This window comes from Leptonychotes weddellii, chromosome 1, assembly GCF_054177405.1.
Source record: "Leptonychotes weddellii isolate Sample4059 chromosome 1, ASM5417740v2, whole genome shotgun sequence".
In the NCBI taxonomy this organism is placed as follows: domain Eukaryota; kingdom Metazoa; phylum Chordata; class Mammalia; order Carnivora; family Phocidae; genus Leptonychotes; species Leptonychotes weddellii.
Genome location: NC_138369.1, coordinates 157,403,469 through 157,422,039, shown reverse-complemented (window position 1 = coordinate 157,422,039; position 18,571 = coordinate 157,403,469). Strand labels below are relative to the sequence as shown.

Sequence of the window (18,571 nt, the reverse complement as noted above, 5' to 3'; positions counted from 1 at the left end):
ATGATCTAAAGTATCATCAATGTTATGCATCTTTTTTTTTAAGATTTTATTTATTCATTTGAAAGAGCGAGAGAAAGAGAGTGAATGAGGAAGGGCAGAGGGAGAGGGAGAAAGAATCTGAAGCAGACTCCACCCTGAGATCAGAGTCTGAGGAAGGGCTTGATCCCACCACCGGGAGACCACAACCTGAGTGGAAACCAAGAGTTGGATGCTTAACTGACGAAGCCACCGAGGTGCCTCATTGTTATGCATCTTTTTAAAGGAAATGTATCATATGTACTAAACTGATTTAAAGTAACAAAGCAGGTTGCACACTGATATGTAATAAAAACGTGTACACATATATGTATATAGAGAGATTTGTAAAAATAGATATACACATTGATATGCATATTGCTATATCTGTATAAGTAGGGGAGAAAATGGGGATGTACAACTCTTTAGAGTTGTTAACTTGCAAGAAGGCACTGAAAAGTCAAGAGGAAGAGATTTCCTCACATAATTTTTTTTTTTTTTAAGATTTTATTTATTTGCGAGAGAGAGAATGAGAGACAGAGAGCATGAGAGGGAGGAGGGTCAGAGGGAGAAGCAGACTCCCTGCCGAGCAGGGAGCCTGATGCGGGACTCAATCCCGGGACTCCAGGATCATGACCTGAGCCGAAGGCAGTCGCTTAACCAACTGAGCCACCCAGGCGCCCCCTTCACATAATTTTAAAAAGGGCTAATAGTATGGGTACATATTTGCTTTTTATGAATTTCTATATTTTTTATATAAAAATGAATTATGTGTCTATATGTAAATTAGTTAAATAACTAATTTCCTTAGATTGTAATTTTAGAGATTTTTTTAATGATGTTATGACACAAACATGTCTAATGTATCTTTCACTAGAGGAGGAAACACCATGATTTTTACATGAGTATTTTTGTATTTTATAACCTAAGAAGAACATGGCAGAAAAGGACAAGAATTTAGGAAAGATTAATTGAATGCACATAGACTAATACCAGTAAAACAATGACTATTTCTTTAAAATATTTTTTAAAAAGTGACAAAATCAATGGAAAGCAAATTCACAGGACCTAAAAGGAAACGACACAAATGTCACATTCAGAAGATATAAGATTTGTTGATTTATAAAAGCCACGTTCAAGAAGTCATCAGAGGATTTGTTGAATTTTTGAATGAACTGTCACAAGATTGATGGAAAGTGAGCCCCATTATATGCTTGTGTGTATAAAAACAAAAATAAAAGCTGTAAGGGAAACAAAGATAAAAGATGCTATAAAATCAATATAAAGTAGGATAAAAGGGTAGATGAAAAGATGCCAATCCAAAGAAAATGAAAAGGGTAGATGTAAGCTATATGATTTCCACTTGACAAAGAATATAAAAAGGTAAGTGACAAGCTACAGCTACTCTGAAGTCTTGCCTAAAGGAAAAAACAGAAGAAATATAAAGCATAAGGACAACCATAACCCAAGAGCCAAGGGGACGACGTGATGCAGAACATTAATGGATGTCAGAGAAGCTGATTAGAGAGTGAATCATATCCCACTTTTCATGAAAATGAGAAACAAACAGGAGGTATCAAAAGACTAATACAATTGTATCTCTGTCTTATTAATCAGCTTTTTCAAAGAAGCTCATTTGTGAAGGAAGTATAGGAAAATCTTGGCACCCACAGGGAAAATATTTTAAGAACTTCTCTGAGTTGTTGTAAAACATTTGAGAAGTAAAAATCCATAAGGCCTGTCTCATACTTTATAAAGATTATATACTCAAGGAACAGGCAAGACCCTTTCCTCTTATTTCACTCCTAGTCTGGCCTAATTTGAATTTTCTTTGCTTCCTTTTTTCTTCTATTTAACTCATCACTTTGGATAACTATGCTTTATTTCTCCAACTCCAAAATAAATATTTTGTAAAATATTTTACTGCTTTCTTCATTATACTGATAGCCAACTTATATTTTTCAATTAAAACTGTCATAAAGGATTATCTCAGTTATGGAAGAGTTGAACAGCATTGCATATTTTCACCACAAGGTGGAAATTAGAAAGAATAGTTGATAAGGTCCTAAAATGCTGGGTGAATTTGTAGTTTTGACAGTTCCACAAATGAAATAATTAAAAAAAAAACTAATGAGTAGTGGCAGACGTAATAAAAATATTCTTTGATATTGTACTGCACTTCTATGAGGCACATAGCTTCAGTGATGGAAAAAGGAATCAGAGACCTCTGATGGAATTGCTAGAGGTTCTGGGCTGTGCGGAAGAGCCTGTTCTTCCTCTCCCATGCACAGCAGCCTTATTCAAGCTTCTTGGGTGTGAGAGTCATTAATGGGCCAAAGTGCATGAGTCTCTGAGCAAAATAATAGAGATGATCTGAAGTTAACATAAAATCAAATAAATGAAATACATTTGTACTATGACATACACTAGGGATACAAAGGTAAACAACAGGTGGACTTTTCATAAAGCCTTATAGTCTCATGAAGAAAGACCTATGAACGGATAACTATAATAGAACACGGAAGAGCAAGATCTCTACTAAAGAAGTATGGTGGGAATGAAGAGACATTTCTCATCTATTTGCCATCTGGCTCTGATTCCCACTCTTCTACTAAACTTAACATTCTTTGCTGATTCAAGGTGCATGGCATTCTTGGTATCACGTGCTTTAGGAAATGACTTCCCTCCCTGGATTATTTATCAATCCTTTTAGATCCCACTACCCTGGCTGCTCCTTCCTTCTTTTGCCTTTTAACTGGATATTTCTGAAAGCTCATAGATATCTACATTACAGTGGTTTTGAGGAGGATAGAGTAGAAAAAGAATATGGAAAGGAGATCATTTGGAAAACTGGTAAAAGTCTGCAAGAAGAGCTTCATCAATGTCTGTCGTTAAAGTGGCTCTTGAAGCATAATTACAATTTCAACAGATAGAAAATGGGGGAAATACACTAATAAAAGATGTAATATTTCAACTCAAAGAATCACTGTTTAACTTGACTATGGCAGAAATAAGAGCAAAACATATTTGTGATCTAGACCTGAATTTTCAGGAAATTATTGGTCAAATTATTTTATAATTTGATATCCTGATATCACCAGGTAAAAAGTTTGCCAAGAATCCATAGTGGAAATTTAATAAGTCAAATTCCAAATTTCAATGTCATCTTGGATTCATCATTAGTGATGGCAAGAAAACTAGTGATCAAACTAGCATGTTAGTTGAAATTCTAAAAATCCACAAAATTCTTCTGTCAAGAGATAAAAATGTCCATATTTTGGAAGAACCCTTTCACCATTGGGAAGACTTCATCTTATTAAGATTTTTATGGTCTGTCAATAAGTAGAGTGAGATGCAATTGATTTATTTTTCTCTTTTGGAGTATCTTCATTCTTCCTAACCAAGAATTAAGTTCAAGCAAAATCTGTTTTTCTCTTTGAAATTTTTGTTTTAAGATTTATGCTTCTTTCCAATTCTTTCTTTTTACTGATTTCACATTTTGTGAAACACACATACAAATTGTAGTTAGGCCAGAGATAGATAAATATATTTTTAATTGAACTGAATTATCTATATTTGAATTTTCTCTATCACTTTAATTCATAAAAATAAAATTAAATACTTGAATATCAACTTGTTTATTCATTCAAGAACTTACTAAAAACCTACTATATGGCCAATAATATAATCTCACTAATATTAATAAGTAACCCCTTTGTCTTTTAAATTTGCTGCCATTTTAAATCTCATGCAAAAACTGGAAGTCTGAATCTCTTTTTTCTTGTTTTGGCTATGGATACACTGTACTTCAAAAAGTGGAAACTAGAAACTTAAGTCTTCAAATCCCAGACTCCGCCATCTGTTTTTAGACCTAAATAAGACTAAAAAGCTCTAATACTTCCTTCTTCCTATAGCCATTCTGGTTTGGTGAGGCTCTTAATAATGCTTTGCCCATCCATGACTTCTTAGGAACTACAGTCTAATTCTTATCATATTAACTCTAGGATATCTAATAATGCTTTAATAACATTAGACTCATACCTGAGTTCATCATTCTGGCAATGCATATTTTAAAAATATTTTTATATCACTCTGTAATTAAATGTTATTAATAATCCCCAACTAACTATAAAATAAAAATCTAAACTATTCATCTCAGAATTTTAGATATTCTACAAATTAGCTCATTTTTCCTAATTAATCTGCCTTTATTTCAGTAGTTAGGATTATAGACATTAGGATCAGAGAATGACCTTAAATAGCAGTCTATCATTTACTAGGTCTGAGTTCAAGTTACTTAACCTCTAAATGTCTTATTCCTCCTCTATATAAAATGAGGCCAAGAACACCTACCACACAGGGTGGATGCGAAGATAAAGTAATGTATGTTTCAAAATCCCAATCACTAGAAAAGCAATCGAAAAGAATAGTTGTCATCAGCTATATCCAGTCCTGCTAGATTTCTTCACACTTATCTAGACTGATCTGCTTTTGGTCCTCTAAACATACCAATTCAACCCAGCTGATTCTTCACTGAGAAGAGGTGGATCCTTCATGCAATGCTACCCCACTCTGTACATCCAATTTTCAGCCATCTGTCAAGGCTAACATCAAGACTTATTTTCTCCAATAAAATCATTTTCTGACCTCTCTCTTTTGAACCCCAAACCATAATTTTCTATATATCATTTTATTATTCAAATATTTTATGTGTATATATATTCTTTTCAAGCAAATTAACATTTCTTCTGGAGCAATATTTTCGCAATCAATATTTATTAGTGGATCATGAAATCAACAGAGAGAATAGTGACTTGCATTAAGCAACCAAGTAAAAATAAAAGAAAGAAAACCAAAAAGGAAAAATAGATTCCCAAATATCAAACTGTAATGTATCTAGTAAGTGTGAATATTATTTGATCAAACTAAAGTTGCATTTGTGAATGTGTATGTGTGAATGTCTGCGTACAGGTAGTGTGGACAATTAATTTTCTATCTTTATAAGGGTCCATTGAATTGCAATGATTCTGAGTCGTTCTGGTTTAAGCCACATAGATGCCTAGTTAAAGGAACCAAGTTTCCATGAGCAATGACCTGAGAGATTATCAATCAAATAGAAAAAGGAATATTCCAATTACATTAAAAATGGAAAATAAAGCTATAATTTGGGAACTATAGGCCAAAATGTCCAAATATCATAACATCTCAAAATAATTGAGGGTAAAATGTGTTTCAATAAAAGTGGTAGGAAATAAAATGGAAAAAAAAAAGAGGTTTAGTTTCTCTTATGAGAAATTATGAAATAAGAATGTATAGTACTTTATCAGTAGTGTAATTAGCTTAATGGTAATTTATTATGACACAATGATCTGACCACCTCTTTTAGTGAGGGCCATTTTACCCTTGTGCCTGGATTACTAACCATATTTTAAAGTGTATATTATTTGTGGCAAATAATTATTTAAAATATAACTTTACATCATTTTTATTATTTCTAAATAATAGCTTTCTTTTTTCATTTTTTTAAAGATTTTATTTATTTATTTGACAGAGAGAGAGAGATAGTGAGAGCAGGAACACAAGCCGGGGGAGTGGGAGAGGGAGAAGCAGGCTTCCCCCTGAGCAGGGAGCCCAATGAGGGGCTCGATCCCAGGACCCTGGGATCATGACCTGAGCTGAAGGCGGATGCTTAATGACTGAGCCACCCAGGCACCCCTATTTCTAAATAATAGCTTTCTATATCCAAAAAAATCTGAGGTTGTCTTATAGGACATAATATGTGGTTTTAATTTTATTTTCTATTTAAGGTTGATAATAAAAAAGCAATGAAATTAAGCTAAATAGAATACAAAAAAATAGAAATAAACAAAATGTTTACCATTTGGTATTCAGGATGCTACTAGAAATGAATCATGAATCATTTCCCTGCATCTTACATAAGTACCTGTACCAATTTCAGTTTCTTGCTTTTGCTTTCCTCTGTGCATTTTCTTTGCAGAAACAATCTTATCCCTCTTCTTCTTTTAAAACCTTACCAAAGAAAGTCTTCTTTGACCACTACCCCTAAGGTCTGTTCTCTGTGATCCTCTTCCATTACACTGATCATATTGTATTGACAGGATATGTACTTGACTCCATACAATAGTAGACAAGAATTCTTCAATGTAGGGAAAATTTCTTGTGTATTTTTATATGCCTTATGTATTTTATGTCTTATGTATTTTATAAGACACAAAATACTTGATTATTTGCTTGATTAACATTTTACCAGCATTACAATTAATAGCAAATATTTATTTAATGGAGCTCAATGTATTCGCCACTAGATGTCGCTCTTAATCGCCATGATGCTCTTGGCTAAAACCACAAACCTTATGTGCAATTTTGAAATCCAAAATCTCAGAAAACCAAGAACAACCTTAAACGTATTCTGGAAGGGCAAAATCTGACCTGGCCTTAACTTATTTTGTGACAAAACTGGACTTGATCTGACAATAGACTATTTATAATCTGCCTTTTCCCCTTAGTATAAACATCAATGATTGATTACAGGGTGCTACCCAAAACCCATGGGGAGAGTTATGTAATATTTGTAATACTTTAAATATGCTTCACATTACATTTCTCAAATATAACAGGTTATGATTTTGGAAAACATCTGGCCCAATAATTTTTTAAGACTTTTATTTTCCTCTACTTTATTGAGAAATCATTGACAAATATAATTGCATATACGTAAAATGTACATGATGATTTTATATACATGCACCTTGTGGAATGGCTACTAAGATCAAGATAATTAGCACATCCATGATCTCACATAGGTACCTCTTTGTGTGTGTGTGGTGAGAACACTTAAGATTTACTCTCAGTGAATTTCTGTATTATTAACTATCTTCATCATGCTATGCCACACACTAGATCCTCAGAACTTATTCATCTTTTTTTTTAAGATTTATTTATTTATTTTTAGAGAGAAAAAGCAGGCGTGTGCACAAGGTGGGTAGGGGCAGAGAGAGAAGGAAGAGAGAATCTCAAGCCAACTCCATGCTGAGCCAAGAGCCCCACAGGGCTTAATCCCACACCCCAAGATCACGACTTGAGCCAAAACTGAGTTGGAGGCTCAGCTTACTGGGCCACCAGGTGCTCTAGAACTTATTCGTCTTATAATTGAAAACTGGTATCCTTTGACTTACATCTTCCTATTTCCTTCTCCCCCCAGCCCTTGGCAACCACCATTCAATTCTCTTTTTCTATGAAATCAGTTTTTTGTTTGTTTGTTTGTTTTAGATTCCTCATATAAGTGATACCATGCAGTATTTGTCTTTCTATGTTTTGTTCCAACAGTTTTGGATAAATGATTCTTGTCCTGCAACAGCACTCTCCTCATTATTTTTGAGGAAATAGGATGATAATGATAACAAAGCATTCATTAAGTTGTTCTCTGGAGAGCCATGACAACTCCAATACCATCGGTCTTTGCATAGGGCAGCTACATCTAATTCTGGCGCCAAGAACTTTACTCTTTTAACATTCACAATATATGGCAATGTAAAAATTAAACTTGGAGAACATATGTACCTTTTGCTAAACTTTAGCTGGTTACAAAATGGGGTCTATGTACAAAGATACTTAAGTTTTTCTGCTTAAATCTTGATTTTGTAATTAGGTACTAGTATGATTGATAATTCTATTTAAAATCTTCTGTTGATCATCTCTCTCATGACATATTCAAATCATATGTAAATGAGCTGGTCCCACATATTATGTATTTTTGTAATTGTGGAAATATCCTTGGTAGCTCTTATCAGTATCCTGGGTTAAAACATTTCAGCTAAATGGGACATAAATAGAATTTTTTAAAGTTAATTCTGTCACTACTTCTTTCCTCTTCCCCCCAAATTATATGAACTTATTTGAAAGAATATCTCACAAAACCTGTGAGTACTGACATTAACCTTTAATATTTCCTCCCTGGTAGGATGTTCACCAGATATCAATTCCCTTGTTTCTTGACACCTGCATTGATTTTTTATATATGTATATATATTTTTAAATACTAAACTCCTAAATCATTATTTTTTTAAGATTTTATTTGATAGAGAGAGAGCACAAGCAGGGGGAACAGCAGGCAGAGAGAGAGGAAGAAGGAAGCTTCCCTCTGAGCAAGGAGCCTGATACGGGACTCGATCCCAGGACCCTGGAATCATGACCTGAGCCAAAGTCAGACACTTAACCGACTGAGCCACCCAGGCGCCCCTATTTTTCATGTATTTTTGTTGCTTTCAAACCTACTGCCTTATTTCTTGGCTTATTATAAAAATCCCAGTAAAGGACCACAGGAAAGTCTACATGACATAATACGATCATTTGAGTATGAATCAGAAGACCGAGGTGTTAGTCTCAGAGCAATTGCAAATTAATTTAACAATATAGATGCCTCCTTTAACCTCCCTCGTTCTTATAAAATAAGGCTACAAATTATGGGTATTCCTGTCTGCCATATCCATACCACATTCTCATAATGGTTAAAAGAGACATTCTGCTTGCTTCCGGCCTAACTGTAATGTTTAGCTGGCCTGTTGGAAGAATTAGTGATGGATTTTCCCATGGTAAGGCCTATGTTTGTCAATTGGCTAGATCCAAACACGTTAACAACAATCCTAAACGTTCCTGTGCACTCTGTAGCCTGAGTTCATCCAAGTTAAAATATTGATTGTCATCTCAGATCCCTAACAAGTCATGCATTTTGGCTTCCTTCCTAAGAATCTTAACATGGTTTTGTTCCTCAGCCATGAAAAAACATAAAAATTTATTTTGCAGGTAAAAGCCACAAGATGATTAAGATGACATATATCATGGTAATTAAGAGAACAGACTCTGGAGCCAGAGTAGCCAGTTTTAAATTCTGTTTCTATACTTTACTGGCTTTGGGAAAATTATTTAACCTCTCTATTTCCTGGTCTACAAAATAGGCATAACAACAGTATGCTCCTCATAAATGATTTAATATACCTAAAGCACAACTATGCCATAATAAGTGCTATGAATGTGTTAACTATGGCTTTATTATAATTTGAGATGTAGTGTAGTATTTATAAACATGAGTTCTAAAACTGAATGGTCTGTCCTAAAATCCTGGCTATATCACTTACTAGCTACGTGTCTTTTGGTACATCATCTATGCTTTCTCTGCTATAATTTCTTCATCCATTAAAAGGGAATAAGTAATAGTATATACCTCATTTGTAGGTTATGAGAACTAAATAATGTTTATAATGAATCTATTATGATGCATAGCACATTATACACATTTCATAAATGTTACTTTTATGGCTAATGCATCGAAATTAGAAGGGTCTCAAATAAGTCTCCTAAAATTCTGGTTAGGCCTACTAGGTTTATATTGATCTTATTTTATGAAACAAGTAAGACAGGGTAAGACTGGGAACATGGAAATTTAAATTGTTACAGGTTAAATGTAAGATGTCCATGAGATATCTAAGTAGAGATTTCAATCAGGAATTGGATATGAGTCTCAGACCAGTGGACTTAACTGAGTTAAAATTTTCAGAGCCATCACTATAGAGATGACTCTTAAAACCTTAAAAAGAGATTTAATCCCCGAATGAGAAGATGAGGTCAGAGAGGTTTAGGGAACCTGTTCTAAGCCTTTAGGAAATCCTGAACTTTGAGGTTAAATCGAGGAGCTAGAGGTGGCAAATGAAACAGAGATAATGAGATCAGTAAGCAAGCAAACAAGAAACTCAGAAGAGTATGGAATCTGAGAGTCTGCGAGGGACCAAAGCCTTCAGGAAAGAGAGACTGGCTATTTGTTAATAGCTACTGTGCAGGCAGTTAAAATGAGGACAAAAAAGTGTTCACTTTTCCTCAAAGGTTGATCCAACTTGGAGGTTATAAAAATAAATTAATAAACTAAAAAAAAAATAAAGGTTGATCCAACTTGGAGCTTAATTAATTAAAAACTTAAAAAAAAAATAAAGGTTGATCCAGCTTGACACCAGGCTTCAAGTAGAGTGATAAGGATGGACATCAGTATGAAATAGACTGATAAGTGAAGGAAGTAGACAAAATCAGTTTAGACAACTTTTTGGTTAGATTTGCTGGGAAAAGAATGAGAAATTGAGGCAGTTGCTCAATAGGAGTGTGCAGCCAAGGAAGGGCTTTTCGAGAAATGATTCTACTAGAAACTGATTACATTTATGAACTGTATGCATAATTAATTTTAAACTAGAAATAAGAAATTGAGAAAAGCAGAGGAGACAGGATACCAAGGGTGTGTGGAGGAGTTTGCCTTGATAGGTGGGCAATTTATTTTAGTAGGAAAAGAGAAGAAGATGAGTTCAGACTCCTATTTTGTGGATTTGGTGATGAGCATAAAATGGGATTCAAATCTATCAGTTTGTATTCTTTAGGTATCTTATCAGTCAGGGTCTAGTGAAGAAAAGAGAAATCACTTCAAAGGTTTCCAACAGAAAAAATACAAAGCAGAGAATTATGCAGGTGATGAACCAGCAGAGCATCCGCATAGGGATTCTGAGACAGTGGGAATAGCAGAGGAATTGCAATTCCGGACAAGCAAACTCTGGTAAACCATAGGTAAGTCTGAAAAACTTAGGAGAGGAACATTCTTTTATAGAGAAAACAGGGGAGTTGACAGGGGCTGTTTAGAATGAAAGTTCACTGGGGTAGAATGAGCGTTCAGGGTGGTGTTGGCTTCTCATTGGCTGAGTGAGTGCTTCAGTGAGAAGCTTTAAGCTTCTTCCTGTTGGGGAATGTGCCATATACTTCTTCCTGTTGGACGTTCTGAACAGCTGTAAGTGATAGTGTGTGACAGGACCCCCGTCAGGGCTTCCTGTTTTCATTTTAAGTGAGGTTTCCTTTAATCGTTTTTATACCGCTAAACGGGAAGGCCATGGAGAAGCAGAGGTGTTACTGATTCCAGGCTGAAGTCATCCCATGGAAGCTAGAAATAGAGCAAGCCTGTCCAGTGGGCACAGGAGGAGATGGAGCTGCTGCCAGAGACACCCCAAAACATAGAGACAGAGGAGACGAAGAAGGGCTCTAGTTTCTTCCTTCTTGCTCGTCCACCCTTCCACCAGTGCCTCCCACTGGAAAACGCATCAGGCAACCAGGTGAGAAGAGAGCCTGGGGAAATTAGGGTCCAGAAATCATTTCTTTGCCACCAGAGTGAATTAGGGAGGAAATGCAGCTTAGAGCAAACAAGGCCCGGGCACCACAAGTGTAAAATGATCTCTTTGATATAAACTGAAAAGAAGGACAAGTAAGTAGAGCAGGGAAGTTTAAGGAACAAACAAAAGATATATTGTTGCAAAACATGTTGAGTGAGACTAATTAAATGGCGCTAAGTTTTAACTTAAATCATGTGAAATTGCCTATTTGTAGGTTAAACATATCTAATATTGGAAGGTCGTAGAGTTAAAACTAAGAGCAGTTTTCTCATGTTAATGTAAAGAAAATAACTAAAATTATTGCATATGTTATGAAATAACTTGTATAATTTACTATTATTTTTTTAAGATTTTATTTATTTGTCAGAGAGAGAGAGAGAGAACATGCACAAGCATGGGGAATGGCAGGCAGAGGGAGAAGCAGGCTCCCCACTGAGCAAGGAGCCCAGTGCGGGACTCGATTCCAGGACCCTGGGATCATGACCCAAGCTGAAGGCAGACGCTTAACTGACTGAGCCACCCAGGCGTCCCTATAATTTACTATTAGATATTATTTTTGTTATTAATATCTGGCAGACAGTCATGTAGCTATGCTATGATTTATCTAAGTAGGTAGACCTCAAAGAATGGCATTATTGTGCTAAATTTACCAAGGTTTAATGTGAGGTCTTCATCCTTATAAATAGGAAATAGAACTTTTATCAATATGGCTAGGAATAATTTGGTTATTAGGGAGACAAACCAATAATAATTATATTCACCTGATGCCAGTGTAGAATTAATACCCACTGGTGTCTTGATTAATTTATAATGGGGACGAAAGCTTTCTATTCACTAGGCTGCTCACATCCATTTTCTAGAGCACAACATTTCTCCTGCTTTTTCTATAAGATGCCTGAGAATCTACCTTACTGAGCAGAGAAGTTTAATCGTAATAGCATAGAATTAAAGCAAAGGTAAATGGGTTGAACTGTGGGCTATTTATCAAGGCCAGAATAAAACCTGATAAAATATCCCGTTTTCTCCCCATGGAGTTCCTTTCTTGTGATCTAGTTCACTGTGTTCTCACAGGCTCAGTGTCACTGTGGCCAATGCTTGATCTACACCATCCCGTTTTATCTTGCCGACCCTGCTGTTGCTTTCTGGTTCCCTATCTTTTAACATATCACAGACTGATCTAGGGTTAGGTGCATGTTACGGTTCCATGGTTTGAGTCTTCCATTATGATGAGTTAAAAATTTGTTGTTCATTCCTCAAAAGTCAGCTATGTTACTCTTACTTCTAGGTTCTTAGGTGGGAAATGGGGGGAAAGGCAGGCAAATCATTGTTCCCTCCATGTTCCACAAAAACTTATCGCTGGAATCATTAAAGAGAGATTAAGAACAATGAGCCTGTGTGTGTGTGTGTGTGTGTGTGTGTGTGTGTGTGTGAGAGAGAGAGAGAGAGAGAGAAAGAGAGAGAGAAAGAGAGAGAGAGAGAAAGAGAGAGAAAGAGAGAGAGAGAGAGAGAAAGAGAGTTAGGAGCAATGATAGTTGAATCTGTCATAAAATGAGTTTTGGGTCTCTAAAATCAAATGATTTGATGAAGTACCCTAATTTATTCAATGAGTTTTGGATCTCTAAAATCAAATGATTTGATGAAGTACTCTAATTTATTTAACAATATCTGTGCTTTTCAATGAACAGAGGCCTTTTCATAGAACATTTTGATTCATTCTCAGAATTACAGATCATGATTCAGTGAAACATTTGACAATACTGCACAGTGAAGCAGAATATGATTAAAATTGCAAAAACATGTATGGCTGCTAGAAGTAAAACCACATATAATTTGCCTTGGTAGAAATGCCAAATAAATTCATGTTCTGCTATTCTATAATGGGAAAGAACTATTTTTAGTTCTGTTATCTCTCCAGATCATCACCTTACAATCCATTTAGTTCCTCAGCAAATCTAAGTAGCAATAAGACACAATGTAGTTTTTCAGGGAATGAACATCAAAAGATCTCCTTGATGAAGCTTTTTCTTTCTATGCTACTGAGTGCAGCAATTTAATGTAAAGGGCCCATTGAAGTTGGAATTGAAAAAAAGATCCAATCATAATTTTTGAAACCAGAAGAATGCTAGAAAAGAGCTTTTTTGAGCATGGCTTATAGCTTTTCTACTGTGGAAAACCTTATCATTTAGACCAAGAAAATGATGGCTAGATATAAAGATATTGATTTGTAAGATGGCTAATTTTCAACTTTTAGTTTCCATAAATATGATTAGAACTAAAATAAGCAGATGGAGTTTCATAACAGCTTTTTTACTGGAGTTAATTATTCAAAGTAAGAATGAATAAGAAAGGAGTATTTGACTATGCCAATTCCATATATTTCTATGAGAATTATTGTTTTCAAATCAATTTGGCATCCTTTCCCCTAGGAAATGTCTGAGATAATAAATAATATATTGGCCCAAACATATAAGAAAGGTCTTTTATAATTTTAGAAAAAATTTATGAAGAACAGACTTAGACTAATGCTAAGTTACCATTTTATTACACGAGACATGTACAATGACTAAGAACTAAGGTAATAATCTTCTTAGTATTGATCACCTTTGGGCTAAAATTCAATCTATACCTAGTATTTTATATTCTCTAAAGCCAAAAATACTTTTGAGAAAATGTGATAGGTATGAATATAAAGTAATGGCATTGGCCAACAGAGCGTCGTTTCCTTATGAACACGTTAGTTATTTGAAGTCCATTTCATAAACTTTAAACTCATGATTTCTGTAAAAAGTATTATCTACTAACAATAATAATACATTTTATATTTACTAAACTTCTTGCAAAAATCCTGTAACACTGATAGCACACCAACTGCAATTTATTTAATACTCATACTGGTGGTATTACACTTGATTTATATTAGGTTACACAAGGAATTTGTCTAGTCTTTCAAAAATTAAAAGAAAAATAATCATGAGCTATGTGACTGACACTTAAGCAATACAAAGTTCACCCTGAAAATCAGATTATTATTAAGTAAAGTTGCAGTGTTTACATTAATGGAGGATACAGTAGGATCTATTTTTGCATGCACTTATTCAAGAAATATTTATAATGATTATGTGTGGGAGATTGTTAGACATTAACACAAATGAATTGTACTCAGATCCTGAGCTTACTGTCTGGTTAGATTATGACATGGCCATAAAGAATCATAATAGAAGGCACAAAGTGGTGGCAGGTGTCTGCCTAATTTCTGGCACTTTACGTGCAGTCACTCTTCCTCAAAACCATTTTATAGTGAGTACATAAAAGCTGGTCATACACAACACCACCAACTGGAGGTTTTTTTCTAGAATCCTCATTTGCTATTTGCTCTGAGCTTTCCTTAATTCTGGCCACAGATTTATTTTCAATCTTCCATCATGCCTCCATGGTTTGACACAGTACTTATTCTTCTTTTTCTGGCTTACTGACTTTGGCTACGCACTTATTCTTGGCTTGCCTTTCATCTTTGAATTTGTTCTGTTAAGAGATATTTCTATTGTTCACCCTGAATATTTAAGCATGTCTTAGTAAGAAGAGGGGAAGGAATTACAGAAAAGGGTTATAGGAAATTAAAACAGGAAACTGGAAGGAAGAGAGATCGGAGGAAACTTCCTAGACAGGGGAGTACAGTAAATCCACATTATTCTTGTTTAGTTATTCTTGTTTAGCTCTATAGAGTCACCATGAGCAATGAATTTGCAAATATTAAAACACTGCTTCTAGGAGAAAACTGGGTTAGTTTACTTTAAACATCTAATCATGGCATTTTTGTCAACCAACCAATACATAATCTTATTTTATGTGTATTTCCTTTTAAAAACACCTTATTTAATATGGGGCTCAGTCAGTTAAGCCTCCAGCTCTTGATTTTGGCTCACGTCATGATCTCAGGGTTATGAGATTGAGCTGTGCCGCCTCTGTGCTCAGTGAGGAGTCTGCTTGAGTTTCTCTCCCTCTCCCTTTGTCCCTCCTCCCTCTAAAAATAAATCTTTTTTTTTTAAGTAAAAGGACATTATTTTATATATTGATTCATCAACATTGAATTCATAGTCAACAGCATATAACTCGTGCCTGAACAAAGCTTATATAACATATTTTTCTATAAGTCCCATCCCAGCCTCCTTGCATTTAGGAACAGCAGACCGCACCTCAGCACTACACCTGGGGGCCATTTTAAATAGTAAAGTCGCCAACAAAAAGCACAAAAAATGTGAAAAGCCTGGTACTAAGTAGACTATAAAAAGGACTCTGTTTATAGCAGGAGAGCTGAAATAAGAAGGCAGAACACCACCTTTGTTCTACCTCAGCTAGGAACACTGCCTTTGGGAGATAGTGGGAAATTTTTCCCTATTCCACCTATCTGCAAATGACAGTGAGAGTGACTTGGGGGTCATGAATACATTAGAGTGGATAGGAAAATTTGCAAATAGGAAATCTATAAACACTGAGAAACTAGTATTGTTCACGCCCATGAATTTTGGGTAGGATTTTAACATGGATAGTTAAGAAGGAAGGGTATTTGGTAAGAAACAATGGTATAAAAAAATTATGATCATGGGCAAGTAAGTATATGGCTAGAGTTCCTGGAGTACATTTCAGGCAGAAACCAGGAATAAGAATGGTAAATCAGGATGGGAACGGAGATTAGAAGTGTTGAATTCTTGGAGAATTTGGATTTCACATCTAAACTGAGTTTCAGACCCTTTATGTGGATTCAGAACTCCCTCTTCATCCAAAGGATTCCTTAGAAGTCCAGCATCACAATGTGTAAACAAGGAGCAGATCTAGTTACAAAGCATGCAAGGGTCCTGTATCAGTCAAAGGCTACTCAGGAAAGGTGAATACACTGCAAATATTTCTAATAGAGTGAACATGGTGCAGGGATTTGATACACAGGTGCTGAAAATCTGAGTCTCAAAGAGGGGATGGAGGAGTACCTAGAAGCTACCTGGAAACCATGATCACATTTAGGACAAAGAACTGGAGGGAAAGGGAGAAGGTGGTGTCAGGTGGCACCAAAGAGCCCGCAGTGTAAGGGGAATATGAAACCAGATGAATCTGTTCTGTGTACCTGTAACTAAAAAAAAAAAAAAAAAGTCTTTGCAGTAGAATACCTTTGCCAGGAGTTCCTGCCAGTGCTTCCAATAGGCTAAACATTGCCAGAAGGCAGCTGACTTGAGTCTAGGAAATGCTTCCTATGACGTGTGGAAGCCAGCATAGCAAGAAAACATGAGGAATGGTTCCAGGGACAAATAGGCCCAGCACCAGTGTAGAACTGAGCCACACACATCCCCCCTCCCTTCAGTTTGAATACAGTTGATGTGGAAAATCTCTGCATTAAGCAATGCAGAATCATCGGCTTATTTTAGTACACAGAGTAACATGATCTATATGCCTCATGCTAAAGTACTGTGCTAGAGTATCAAGAGCGATCAAGAGGAAAAATATTTATATATGTAATGAGATTCCAAAGTTAGAAATTTAAGTCCTAGTCCATTTAATGAAAAGTTCAGCAAGTATAAGTTGCTCTCAGATTCAAAAGGACAACTGGACACATTAAAAAAAAAGGAGATCGTTAGATTCCAAATTAACTGCACTTTTACTGAAATATTAGAAGTTTGGGTTTCAAAATATCAAGTTGGGTGAAGTTGTGAATATTTTTCTAAGTGCATTCCTTAATTATATCACTTAACTATTCTTTCTCATGCCCCTTTGGTTGGCTAAAGGTTTCTTAGCTTTTGCAATTTGTCACATGTCTGCAGGATAGTTCCCCAAACACTGTTAGAATTACACCTCCAATCTTAGGCAATTGATTTACTGGCCAAATGGAAAAACTAAAGCTAACAAACAATAATGCTTCACAACCTAATATGTTCACTTATTTTCATTTCCTGGGACAACCGATTAGAGCAGTCAGAATATTAGGAATAATCATAGCACCAATTTTTTCATCTACTGTCAAATCTCCTTTTCTTAGTTGGCAACTGTAAAAACATTGATTTGAAAACTTTAGAGGGATTATGCCCAATGTAGGGACCTTAAAAGACCAAAAGTTACAGTGATCACAGCTTGATGAGCCTCCTGGTGGTGGTAGCCTTGCATAAATTTTACCCATTCCAGGACAAAGCAGACTTACCATGAAACTAACAAGCATATGAAGGATCATTTGGTGGCCATATTGCTTATGCAAAGCTAGATTTTATTTCACATAGACATTTTGTTTCTGACCAAAATATACAAGATATGGAACTCTACCAAGAAGTAGGTCTAGGTGGGTGAAAGAAGATGAAAGGAATTTGCTCTTCTGCTTTCTTCACATTCTGTATAAAAAGCAGGGCCTAACGATTACTTCCGTCTGTGAGTCATTGGAATTCAAAAACAAAGAAAATCCAGGTCATTCATCTGTGATTTGCTTCAAATTGACCTTGCATATGGCAGCCATTCGTCCTCAGAATTATAGATAGCTCTGCATCAAATACAACCAAATTTGGTCTCATAGTCAACTATTACCATGTTTTCATTCATCTTGTGGAATGAAGATGACTAATGAGTTTGATAAAACAGTTTATTGTTAATAAAACATGTACTATATGCACATATTAATTATGGGTTCTAAGTGTGACACATAATACAGTTGTTGTTTTTTTTTTTAATTAACTGTCAAGCAAATGCCTTTCCCTCATAGTAGAGCTTCAATAAACGTTTGCTAATTTGACTTATTTAAGTTCCATTACCAGATAAATTTCAGACTCAGTTTTAAATGCTTTATTAAAAAAAGAAAAGTACCATATACCTTGTGATTTAGAAAATTAAGAGAAAGTGACCAATTTATATATGCTACCACTCCTGTCAAAAATTAGAATTAAGTGGTAGATTTGGCAGCTCTCTGGGATAGACTGTTACAGACAGCCAATCTAAATAATTAATACTTCTCATATTTACTTAAAAATTGGTAAACATTAATATTACCTTTATTTGCTTCTATTTGGACACTATCATATCAGGGGGCTGTTAGAAATGGGTGTCTGGGGGCGCCTGGGTGGCTCAGTCGTTAAGCGTCTGCCTTAGGCTCAGGTCATGATCCCAGGGTCCTGGGATCAAGCCCCCAGTTGAGCTCCCTGCTCAGCGGGAAGCCTGCTTCTCCCTCTCCTACTCCCCCTGCTTGTGTTCCCTCTCTCGCTGTGTCTCTCTCTGTCAAATAAATAAATAAAATCTTAAAAAAAAAAAAAAAGGAAATAAATGGGTGTCTGGACTTGTGGTACTAATCCATTGCCACACATAGAGTATATGACCAAATT

General features: G+C 35.5%; 1 protein-coding gene across 2 annotated transcripts in view; it reads left to right on the top strand.

Moving 5' to 3' along the window:
- Positions 1-10,445: 10,445 nt before the first annotated feature.
- Positions 10,446-18,571, top strand: part of LOC145716185 (uncharacterized) — a 112,053-nt gene continuing 103,927 nt past the window's right edge. The window contains exon 1 of one of the 2 annotated variants that reach the window (XR_014138661.1): positions 10,446-11,171. Coding sequence is in view for 1 of the 2 variants with exons in the window: in XM_081798527.1 (XP_081654653.1) it covers positions 11,043-11,171 (129 nt within the window). In the remaining variant the exon portion in view is untranslated. The remainder of the gene's footprint in view (positions 11,172-18,571) is intronic. The other variant, XM_081798527.1, reaches the window with a different exon arrangement.